General features: G+C 36.4%; 1 protein-coding gene across 10 annotated transcripts in view; it reads left to right on the plus strand.

The window, feature by feature from the left end:
• Positions 1-12054, plus strand: part of CEP44 (centrosomal protein 44) — a 44917-nt gene extending 32863 nt beyond the window's left edge. For 7 of the 10 annotated variants that reach the window (XM_050945382.1, XM_050945377.1, XM_050945375.1 and 4 more), the window contains 5 exons: positions 285-494; positions 7151-7226; positions 9270-9397; positions 9660-9697; positions 10899-12054. In XM_050945382.1, the coding sequence (XP_050801339.1) occupies positions 285-494; positions 7151-7226; positions 9270-9397; positions 9660-9697; positions 10899-11019 (573 nt within the window). In that variant the 3' untranslated portion in view covers positions 11020-12054. Of the gene's footprint in view, positions 1-284; positions 495-7150; positions 7227-9269; positions 9398-9659; positions 9698-10573; positions 10772-10898 lie in introns of those variants that run through there. The other 3 variants (XM_050945383.1, XM_050945379.1, XM_050945384.1) reach the window with 1 other exon arrangement.
• The last annotated feature ends 879 nt before the right edge of the window (positions 12055-12933 follow it).

Genomic DNA, 12933 nt, shown 5'->3' on the forward strand with positions numbered 1-12933 from the left:
GATATTATTTCAATATAAAGCATCCCCAGTTACCCCACAACTTCAGAGTCAGCTGGCTGGTTTCTGGCAGGTGTCTCTAATGTGCATACTTTTTGCATAAAGCAGTTTACAGCAATTTCTGAAGGAAAAAGCATTCATAAATGTAACTCATCCCAATGGCTGAAATGACCTAGTGGGGAAGAGAAAATGTTCTGTGCTTCTTCAGTTGAGTTTATCATGTCTGTACAATTGTATTTCTGCTTAAAATTAGAGAAAGTAAAATCTCTTCTTATTCTTATTTCCAGGCCACAGAAGATAATAGTCAAATCGAGCTGCTAAAGAGCCAGCTTGCTGAGTGCCAAGAAAAACTTCATAAGCTAAATTGGATGGAAGATAAACTACATGTTTTAGAAGAGAGACTGAAAGGGAAGGTGATTATAGATGAGAAGGACTGGAATAATCTCCTGAGCCGGGTCTTGCTTCTTGAAACAGAACTGTTATTGCAGTCAAAAAAGGTATATTTTACCATAAAGTTTCTATTTTATTGGGAAGTGGAATGTGTAGCAGGGTGGATTGATTTAAACCGGGAATTTTAATCTTATTTAGCATTTGTATGTTATTTGCCTAAAGAAAGGATGATTCTCATTGGTTGATGCAAAACAATATTTTGATGGATATAACTAAATATGTAGAACTTTAGAGTTACGAACATCAGAGTTACAAACTGACCAGTCAGCCACACACCTCATTTGGAACCAGAAGAACACAATCAGGCAGCAGCAGACACATTCTCCCCACCATTCCTCTATCCACCCTCCAAAAAAAAGGCAGATACAGTACTGTGCTAGACATAAACAACAAAAATAAAGGGAAAGTTTAAAAAAATTGAGAAGGTAAGGAAACTGTTTTTGTGCTTGTTTCATTTAAATTAAGATGGTTAAAAGCAGCATTTTTCTTCTGCATAGTAAGGTTTCAAAGCTGTATTAAGTCAATATTCAGTTGTAAACTTTTGAAAGAACCATAATGTTTGGTTCAGAGTTGTGAACATTTCTTGAGGGGTTCGTAACTCTGAGGTTCTACTGTGTAGCCTTTACATGAAATCTAGTACTACTTTTGCTAAACAAGGAGATACACTGTAATTGTTCACATTTAAATAGTTATAAAGCGTGACATACATTTATTCAAATTCTTAATTTTTACTACTTTGTTAGAGAATAGTGAATGAGGCAATTCTTTTCTACTAGATTAATTTTTTACTTGTGATTTGTATCAAGATACATTTAGATGAAAATTGGAATGCAGTTAAAATGCGCTAAACAGCATGTAAAATGTGTTTGCTAGTTAAATACTTAAGAATTTTTTTTAATCAAAACCTTTTTGCATTTAAAAGCAAATTGTGAAACAAAGGACGTATAATCTATAGTTAATGAATTGAAGTGATTGTTTCTTAGACTTGTAGAGTACATCTATACTGTAATAAAAAACCCAGGCCATGGCTACAGGGCTGGGTCAGTTTATAGTAACTCCTCACTTATAGTACGTCTACACTACCCACCAGATGAGCAGATACTGATCGATCTGTTGGGGATTGATGTATCGATCTTGTCTAGACACGATACATCGATCCCCGAACGTGCTCCCCATCGACTCCGGAACTCCACCAGGGTGAGAGTCAGAAGCGGAGTTGACAGGGGAGCGGCGGCCGTCGATCCCGCACCGCGAGGAGGCGAAGTAAGTCAATCTAAGATATGTCAACTTCAGCTACGCTATTCTCATAGCTGAAGTTGCGTATCTTAGATCGATTCCCCCCGCCCCCTCCCCCCCAGTGTAGACCAGGGTTTAAAGTCATCCCAGTTAATGTTGTTTCATTGTTACATTGCTGATCAGTTAGGGAATGTGCTTGTTTAAAGTTGTGCAATGCTCCCTTCTAACATCGTTTGGCAGCTGTCTGCTTTGTCCACTGCTTGCAGGAAGAGCAGCCCAGTGGAGCTAGCTGGTGGGTGGTTGGAACCAGGATGGACCGACAGCCCCCTATCAGCTCCCTGCTCCCCTAAGTTCCCTGTGCAGCAGCTGCCCAGCAGGCTAGCAGTTCCAGCTGTCCTTCCCCCCACTGCCATGTGCTGCTTCTGCCCTCTGCCTTGGAGCTGCTAGACTCCTGCTTGCTGTGGGGGGGTTTGTCAGAAAAAGGGGGGCTAATGTCAGGATGTCCCCCTGCTCCTGCACCCCGCTTACCCCATCTTCCATAGAGCAGGGAGACACACGACAGAGGGAGCTTCCAGGCAGCAACATCTGCAGCTGCAGTCTGGTCTCAGCTTGCTGATCTAATTAACAAGGCAGTGTACTTCTGACCCTACTCTTCATACTTAAAGGGGAAATGCACATCTCTCTCTCAGAGTGTGTCTGTCTTCCCTCCCTCCTTTCCTGCTGCCTTGTACAGTAGAGTGTGAGAGTTAACCCTTGAGGGCTCAGCCAATTGCTAGTTCATCATTTAGCAGTAAGGCATTCCCTGGAAATATCCCACCCTCTGACTCCTCCACGTCAACCAAGCTTCACAATCATCATCACTGTGTACCAGCATTAAATTGTTCGTTTAAAATTTATACGTGTGTGTGTGTGTGTGTGTGTGTGTACGTGCGCGCGCGCGCACACACACACACAGACTAAAAATAGTCTTTTGTCTGGTGGAAAAAAATTCCCTGGAACCTAACCCCCTCATTTACATTAATTCTTATGGGGAAATTGGATTCGCTTAACATCGTTTCGCTAAAGTCGCATTTTTCAGGAACATAACTCATTTAATGTTGTAGTTACAGTACTTGGGCTTGCCGGACTTGGGTTACAAGGCCTATAGAATTGCTGCATAGATGTCCTGGCTCAGGCTGGAGGTTGGGTGCTGGGGTAAGGATCCTACCATTTGGCCCCCAGCCTGCGCCCCAGTGTCTATGCAGCAGTTTTACAGTCCTGTAGTCTGAGCCCCCTGAGCTTGAGCCAGCTGACCCGGCCCTACCATAGGTGTTTAATTGCTATATAGACATATCTGTAGGTTCCGGTCACCATATCCTTCAAGATTTTAGAGCTAGTAGATCTCATCCTCACACCTTGTTTTTATTTGTACATTGGAAGAGAAAAGCAAAGGGTTTCCTCTTCTTCAACTTACTTCTAATGACCTAATGAGTAAACTGAAATTGTTGAATAAATTGAAATGGAAAAAGTGTTCCTTCTGTACTTACAGAAGAAGTTACTGTTGTCAAAAGCTAGGTTAGCATTTCAACAAATTATATTGTTCCAGGTGACTTGTACCACTTCAGAGGCTTGACTTTCTTCCAAGCTTCAGAAGCAAACATGTGCTGCTTAAATACTTCCTTTTCATTATATTTAAGTGATTTTAACATATTTTTAGTAAGGTTAAGCCTGATGTAGGTTTTTGTAATTCCAAATTTCATTGTCAATAGGTTTATTTTTAAAAAGAAAAATGTATTTAATTTCAATTTTAAAATGTTTTTTATTTTAAAAACAAACATTTTCTCTACCCTGATCTGTACTAATATTTAGCAATTAAAATATCTACCATTTGTAAGGTAATGTGTGACCATGATCACATGACAAAATTTTAAACAAGACAGAAGTCTCAATTTCCTTATGAGCCCACTATTCCTCCTCTCTCCCAATTGTGCTCTCTCCCCCTTTCAGGGCCCCCTGTTTCTGTCTCATCCAAAAAAACGTTAGTGGCTTATTTCTGAAAAGCGCACAGCTATTTCTTCAGGACTTATGGAGCAGCACTGTGCATTGTAATGGAGTTTCCCAGAAGGAGCCTGCAGACCCTGAGGGAACTACAGAAATAGCTCTGCAGTTTATCAATGATAGCCACTGTGTTAGTATGTGGTACTAATACATTTACTGAAGGAATGTAATTACTGTTTGAGTGGTTGCTATTGTAATGAAAAAATTCAGCCTGTTTAGTGGCATGTGATTTTTCTCTTACTCTGACTGTCTCATCCTACCTTGTTGGATTTTCTTCCTGTAACTGTAATAATTTATGTGAGACAGCCAAAGTACCACTTATGAAGCTGAATACTGTTTAATTTCCCAAGTCTAGGAATATTATATTTTGAAAACAGAGACTCTTTTTACAAGAGCTTCTTGAAAAGGTTAGACTTTCATTCTGTTTAGCATTGTCTGGGTTTAACACTAGACATCTTCATTTCTGATTGTAGAAAAATGCAGTATTTCATATCTTCAGGCAAGCCATCTAGAAACTAGATGCAAAATTAAGAATGAAAATTCAGCAGATGGTTTGCTCAGTACTGTGGGAAACACTTCATTCATTAGGCAAGCTTATCATCTATCATCATCTTATTGATTTCTGATTTAGTGGTTGGCATTTCACTCCTTGTTGGTAACATTAGGTAAACATCACTATGCTGGGTATGTTTAACATGCTACAGCAAATCAGCATTTTTCGTCAGGGTAGTGTATTTTTTTTTTTAACTTTTAAAGCTTTTGAGGGGTATCTGTCTATCTATCTAATAAATATAATATAATATAATGCTAGTGTTCACAGCACAGTATATTTGTGAGTATGTGTTCAGGATCTTCCTGTAATGCTGTAAATTACAGTCCTCAGAATACTTCAGTTATTGTGAAAAGCTGTCCAAAAGTTGAAAATTTTTGCAAAAAATACTTGACTGATGCTGCAGTTTCTTGCAGACATGTTAGAATGTTAAGTCAGTCACATCATTTGTTTGGTTGTAGAAAGTTGGAGATGTCGTTATAAACATATAATCTGGTTCTCATTCTACATTTATTGAAAATGCATTGTTTATCTAAAAGAGGTTTTTTGGAGGGTTAAATGAGGAAAGCTGCCATCTCTCTCTGTGGTATTTCAGGATGCTCACTTAGTAACATTTTAAAGAAAATTCAGTGGCTCAAAAGTTGAATATGGAGCTTTTCAATTCTAGATCATGTTTGAATTTGTCTCAGGTCAGTAATGACAGAAATGTGATACCATCTTATGTCTATTAATCAGTCATTGTGGATGAATTTGTTCTTATTGCTCAGTGAATGTCCAAATCACACAACCACTATTAACAGTTTGTTACCCTTGCTAGTGCTCTCAGGAAGCCAAGGATTGGATGAGCATAAAGAGAATTGCCCTCTCTTTCACAGGTCACTTGTTGAGGCACATTGTGGTGGAGACAGTGTGGAGAAGCTTGCCCCTGGTCTCAGCTCGCCCAGCTCTACCTGTTCTGTGGCTTGATAAATGCCTGCTAATCTGGAACTTTTCAATACCACTAAATCCAATTAAAACAATAGATAAATATAGATAAATATTCATTATTTTGCATGGTACTGTGGTTTAGACTAGCCTCATATTTGTCTGCCACTTAAATATTTTAACAGTAGTACCATTTTTTGAAAACATCTAACCAGATTGTGTTTCTTTTTAGTCTAGACTTTTGTTGTAAGAGCAGGAGTATACAAAAACAAGTTTGATTTAGTTTGTGTGCACCATGGTTGCTTATTTTTCAGTACAGAAGGAGCTGGTTCTTGCAACCTTCTTTTGAGAAGCTCTGAAATCTCAAAATAATATGAACATTCTGAGACCAGTCCCACACTACCATCAAAGCAGCAGCGACACACATTGCACTGAGAATACCTGGAGCTCTCAAGGCAGCTGCAATGGAAAGGGTTGGGAAGAGGAAGCCAGTCCAAACTTCTCCCAACTCTGAGGGCAGTAATTACTGTTTACCTGCTCCCAAATTCCAGGGGAGGGGTTAGGAAAGAGAGCTGGGGTCTATGCCCATGCAGCACTTGGGACACCCCCCGCCCACACACACTGTAATAGCCTTCTGCTGCTACTTAATGTAGTTAGCCCAGTAGCTCAAGTGGTAGATTTGTGGTATAGTGCTGAATGTTCAGAGTTGAAACCTTGCTGATCACTCACAATGGTGGAGGGCATGGTTTATTTTTGGTTTTTGGGGTTTTTTATACTTTAAATCAAACTAGGAAATTCTGTACAAAAATCTATGTTAAAAGTTGGCACTGCAACCTTAATTCTGCCCCTTGTACGTTCACTTTATGATACAGTCTTCAATTACATGATCATATGCTATTTTTCTACAGGACCTCTACATCATTTAGCATGCAAGATGGATGCTAGCAGGCAGAATTAAGGTTGCATTGACAGCAGTAAATCTGGCACTTGCTAACTTTTTGAGTTATTGACATGTAACCAAAATAATGTTGTTTAATGTAAATTTTTGTATTAGAATATATGTGACTCTGAGACCGTACATTTTACATGCGCACACACCCTACTCCATACATTCATATGGTGCATTATTGAAATGAAAGCAATTCTAGTCCCAGAGGGGTTTCACAAGGGCGGGGACATCCATCTGCATAGATTAGCTTGCAGGATCCAGGCCTAAAGTAAACAAACATAAGTTCATGTTTCTGAAAGAAAAAACAGTAATTCTCGATGGTCAAGGCAAAACGCTAAAACTAACTTCTAATTTTCTTAACAAATTAATTCTGAAGAAGAAAATGGTCACATTATAACAGAGAGAGCAGATATAGCATTAATATTGACAATGTATAAAACAGTTTGTTATTTTTACCATTTGTATCATGAGCCAAGTGGGTATTTTAGCCAAAATTTTCAAACTTGATTATCTAAAATTAGACAACAAAATCCAGCAATAGACTTCAAATCAGCAGCCTCAGTGTCAGAGGAGCAGAGCACTTGCAGCCACCAGTAGTCAGTCATTCAGAGCTTTTGGTGTACAGTGTATTTTTAATAAACACCACTCCACCTGCTCAACCAATCACACCTGGATTGTTGGGCATTCCACTGTGAAACTTTTGGGCTCAGTTTTTACAGCGAAGTTGGTATTTCAAAAGACAAAATGCTTTAATGAATTGACCTTTTTTTTTTAATGATATAAATGGATATACTAATATAAAGGATCACATTTTTCATTCTTTACTCATAGAAGTAGTCACATAAAGCTACTTCCATAATGCTAGAAAAATGTGGTCAGTACTGTACATAGATACATATATTCACCCATTTGATTATAATTCTTAGTACTCAGGTGACATTTAAATAAGACTTGTGGCTAAGTTATAGAATTTTTTTTGTAAATGGCAAAAATAATTATTGTTTCAGAGTGACTTATCTACAGAATTTAACAATATGAGTGAAGACCATACCTCTAGTAGGAATATGACTCCAATTTCTCCTGGTGAGTGTTTGCAATGCTCTTTACTTAAAAGGTTTTCTTTTAAGCAGCTTGTGCTAACCTTGCATAAAATTGTGTCACAGTTAGGATTTTAAGTTGTTTAAATAAACACTGTCAACTTTAAAACTGACTGACTAACTAACTATATTTCAAGTTCAGCTGTTTCAGGTACGAGCCAGCCCCTGAAATCACCCTCTTAGTTTTGGGGCTTTTATGTACATTTCCTATTTGATAGAATGTGTTGTGTTTTCTCCCCTCTCCTGTGTTGCTGTGTCTATCCTCACAATGATAATTAATTATTAGAGAAACATATTTCCTTATTTTTGTTTATAGTAAGCTCAAAAAAAGGCCTGGGGCACAAATGTGATTTTTTTTTAAGTTGATTTATCTTTTTTTTTCTTTTTTTCTTTTTTAACAAACTGTAAAATACTAGAAAAAGTAGTGGGTAATAGCCAAGTAAATTTCTGAAGGTGTACACAGCAAGCTTTTGAAGCTAGCTATTGCCTAAGTACAAAGGGATCCAGGAGAAAATCACACTAAGTATCTTTTCAGGTAAATAACCCTCTCTGGACAGCCCCATCACTGAGGCCAGGGAAACTGAATCAAATTTTTCACTCACTCTCTTTCTTAGACTTCATCCATATTTCCTATTCCTTCTTCCCCAAACTGTGGCTTGACTTGCCACTCCCCCAAGTCTGATCCATCCTTAGTTTCCTAATTCTCCAATTTGGTCTTCTCTGGTAATATACACTTAAAGCTCTGAGATGTGCCTACAGCCTTAACTTCCCCTTAAAGTGTTCTGTGCAGGAATATATATTACCCAGCATGTTTATGGTACTGTCTGTATTATAAAATCTTTCTCAAGTCAAAATCTTATTCTGAATGAGTCATAGACTTACTTAATTAACATAATTTTTGTAGACAGCAGAGTAAAGATAAGATTCTCTCTGATTGTGATGCCTGATAAGTGAAGTGGCAAACTAAATCTTATACACCATTTACCTCTGTAATATTTTTCTAGAGTGTCCTACATATCAAGCTTGCTCTAACACCCACAATTGTTTTGTCAAAATACCACAGATAAATTTGTGTTAGTGGGATATATACGTTTGAATTGATTTACTTTATCACATGATATAGATCAGCTGCCATCTGGAGGTTTTGAGATCCACTATTAAATAGGGCAGTTTACAATGTTATTTTCTGAATGCAGACTCAGGACTTGTAACCTGGATCCATAGACTGTAGCTTTAATTAAAGAAAACAAAGCCAAAAAGCAAACTCCACCTTTTTTTAAATGGGAATTTTTGCTTTCCTCAGGACCACAGGTTTTTAAAATAGTAACTTTTTTTTTTTAAATGCTAGGATAGCATCAAGCTTTTCCTGATACAAAGGGTAGGGATTTTCTAATATGTTTGATATGTTGGCCTAGCTCTGCTCCTATTGAAACTGGCACTTACTTCTATACACATGTTTAAACCCTGATTCTGCTGAATGAATACTAACCTTAGATTATTGGAAACATTTTTGTTGTATGTCAGCTTTTTATACTGTAAATCACTTACAGAATTAAAAACGTTTGGAAAAGCTTTTCATGTTGTAGTAAAATATGTTTATAAAGATAATTACTATATTGCTTAAACTTTTTTTTAAAGTTTAAAAGATCCCACAGCTGTATAAGAGAAGTGGTTTATAGTAAGAAAACAAATGTGAGCTGTCTGAAATTATTATTGAATGTTTTTCCCAGTAATTGTACTTGCCTTAGTGTTTCAATTGACTGTAATCATGACAAATGCAACATTCCTGGATAATCTTTGTTGGAATTTTTTTTTTTTTTTGGTCTACATCATACTGAGCATACTCTGTTCATGTTATTTTAAAAGAATATAATAAACCCATCTTGGACCTTTACCAGTAGCCTTTTTCTTTCTAAACAATGCATTCTCTTCTGTTATTACATACTGTAAATCAAATTGTTCGATAGCTGACCCTGCTGCAAGAGAGCAAAAAGGCAAAGGTGACCTAAAAATGAATATTTCTCCACAGATATTGAGAGGAAGGAGGAGATGCCAGAGAGTCTTCATCAGTCGTCTGGATACAGTTCACTATTATCCACAGACCCATCTCCTAAAGCCGCAACCATTAATTATCATGGTCTGACAGAGATTTCAAAGGTAAGTAAAACTGGCAAATGCTTAGCTGATTTCCTTTCTAAGGTCAAGAGAACAAGTAAGCATTAGTTTTAGTTGTATATACTACTAGCAAAAAAACAGCAAAACTATGCAAAACTTCAGTTAGGTCTGTCTCATAAAAATCCTTTTGATATGTAAACAGTGCTTAAAGTATTTTTTTGCATGAATTCTCCAGGTTAAAAGTCCATTTCTGAAGATTGTTCGCTTTGAAGAATTTCCTAAATATGTTGCTTTTAAATTGCAGGAGACAACAAGACAAAGAATGGAAAGGATAAGTAAAATGTAAGTAATAGAAAAGGGCAGCAGGAATTCATTTCCCAGTAGGGAATTGTACTGGACTAAGACATATATAGAATGTGCATATGTTTTCCAAACCTCAAAGGTCTCTACATCAGGTGTGGCATTTCCTTATGACTCGACTGGATAATAAATCCACTTACAGTTCTGTGTTTGTGGGCTGAGTCACTGTTTTGGTTTATAACAAACAATATAATGCATTCTTAATGGTATTAATTAGGGATTAAAGAGTGTTTAGAATTTGGTTGACAACTAATAGGAGTATTATCTGTCTTCTGATAAGAGTTTACTGGAACTACATACAACTTGTGTTCAAACTTGGAAGTGAACTATTAAATGAAAAGAGCTAGACCAGTTTCAGACCAGGCATCACACAAAAGATACCCAAAATAATAAGCAGTATCTACTGCTGGGTCTGAGATTTGTAATGAAAATTTACAGGTAGAAATAACTTTCATTACACTTGCTGAAGTAAAATGAAATGCATCATCACAGTGAAACTTCTATTCAACAAGATTTCTGTATCATATAAATGAGTTACTTCAGGAAGCTGAAGTCATTAATCTTGTCTGCCACTTTGCAAAAACCTAAGCTTTCTGATGGTGACAGCCTCTTTAAGGCTAATTTGTGATATACAAAGTGTCAATTATCTCCTCCATTAACTTTATTTTTGTGAGTTTTGTTCCTTCTCTATGTATATTTTTTAAATGTCTCTCAAATAACAGCAAATCTAATAGCCTGACCAGTGTAAAAACAAACAAACAAAAAGTCAGGAATGCTGCTTTGTTGCTTCAGCTTCATTCATTAGTAGTAAATGTTTGTTTTAGTCTTTCTTTTAACCAATTTTTAAAATATTTGTAGGATTGAAGAAACTTCAGAATTGCTGAAAAATTCAAAGTAGCACATCGTAGACAATTTTCTGTCTAGACTTCTGGATCTCAAAACTATTATGTATATTTGTACAATTTTAAAGTTGTTTTGAATATATTATCAGTTTTAAGGACTATAATTGTTTTAAAATTGTTTTTATTTTTACTTGAATAAATGTTTTCTAATACCTTTTGTGTCATGGTTACATTAATTTTAACCTTTTGCTATAGAAAATTGCATGAGTTGAAGTCATTACAGCGGTGTATTTTTGTGTTGACATTTGTTGGCAGTGTGCTAAGTAATATGTTTTTTAAAGTGCAGGCTTGAGGACCATGGTTTACATCCTGTTGGAAACACTCCAGCTGGGACTTGCATATTGCACCCAAGAGACTTTCATACATACCATCTTGCCATCTGTACTGTTCAATAAGACTTAATGAAAACTTAAATGCACATATTGTAAATGTGTACCTTTTTTGTTTTGTTTTTTTAATTATAAATTTCCATGGTTTAGTCAGAAAGCACCCCAACACATTATGGCTTCCATTAACACTGACAAAGTGAGGGTCATTTGGATCCTAAACACTAAAATGTGTAAGTCAGTCCACAGACTTTGACTATGAGAGATGTGGTGAGTGTTTTAGTGCTCTATTACCCAACACATTTTAAGACCAGCAGCACAGATGGAGACCATCCAGTGTACAAAGACATACAACATTTTTATGATTTGAAACTATATAAAATTTCTCTTTTGAGACATAAGTTGATGTAAGACTTCCATAAACATGATATAGTCAAATCAAAGGTGTGAGTGTGGGCTGGGTAGAGAGATGGGATTTCATCCTTCTTTTTTAAATTATTGGGTATTTAAAGTGTTATGTAAGGAAGCTTTTTACAACATGCTGTAGCTATTCATATTCCTTTGATTCACATGAAAAGATCAAAAAATGACATTGCAGCAGTTGAAGATATCAAGATTTTAATTGTATAATTTTCAGATGGAACATCTGTTTGTTCTTCCTTTGTAAAAATGATTTATTTGATTTAATAATCATTATGAATATGTTCCTCCATAAATATGTGGTTGATTTCCTTTTACATATCCAAACTGAGTAACATACAATAATCTGTTGTTGCTTCATAAACTTCATAAAGCTTAGGATCTGAAAACACTTGTAATAAACTCCCATTTTTTTCCAGTATACTTAAGTTGCAGATTCCCTGGGAAGCAAGCTTTTACACTGGTGATGGCAACTTTAAAGTTTATTTGGAAATACCTCTTGTTCACAGCCCACTACTCCACTATCCTAAAGAATAATTGTTTAATTTGTTTCTTCTAGAGAAGAAAAATTTCCTACTGATCTGAGATGGTGTGTGTTGTGTGCAGTAAATAGAAATTATAGCACCATCTTGTGGTGCATGTTTATACGAAGTATTTTTCAATGTAGAATAAAATTGTTTTGATACAGACTACCCACAATCACTGTTGATTTGAAACAGTAATGACAATGTTTTGAGTATCAACTTTTCATTGTTTACTATATTGCATTGAAGCAGGCTTCTAACTGGTAATTTAGGGTGGAAATTACTGCAAACAAAGTGGCATGCTCCCAAAAGTGCAACTGCACTGTTCTCAGCAACAACAGGAACACTAGCATAGATGAACAACGCCACTTTTATCATTGTGGTGACTAGAGGTAAAAATGCTAGTATCCCATGTATACTAACACAGTGGTAGATCTCCATGACTGGTAATGAAACGGTTGGCAATTCCCTCCCTCCTCCCCCCCAAAAAAAAAGTTAGAAAAAACATTCTCTAATGTCTAACAGCTTTTATCATGACTAGTTTCTTTCAACTTGCCTAACAAGAATTCCGGGGTTTCAAAATGTGGATGTTTTACATGACGACTATTTTTATCTATTTACTGTGCTGCTATTCACATTTTAAAGTTCTTAGAGATGATTCTTTAAAGGAGAAGAAAAATCAGTCCACTGCAGAACAGACACTCCTTTCCTGAATATCTTTTTTCTTAATTTATATAATTTAAAGAAGTTAATTGGAGACTCTCTCTCTCCTCATAGAGCATACAAAAGAATCCCACCTTTCAATTCTTATGACACTCATGATCATGCAAGGGATAATGAAGTATATTTGTATTAAAGTGGAACACCTAAGCCGGACCTCTTCCTAAAATGGCAGTTGATCTTGGACTGGATTCTAAATCTTCTAGTAGATGTGAACTGAAGCATGCATGCTTGTTTGAAGAGTCAAAGTAACAAAAAAAAAAATTCCAGGACCATAGCAATCCAATATTTTAAAAAAATTATTTAGAACATGCTTAGCTTGTGTA

This window comes from Gopherus flavomarginatus, chromosome 3 (genome assembly GCF_025201925.1).
Source record: "Gopherus flavomarginatus isolate rGopFla2 chromosome 3, rGopFla2.mat.asm, whole genome shotgun sequence".
NCBI classification, from domain to species: domain Eukaryota; kingdom Metazoa; phylum Chordata; order Testudines; family Testudinidae; genus Gopherus; species Gopherus flavomarginatus.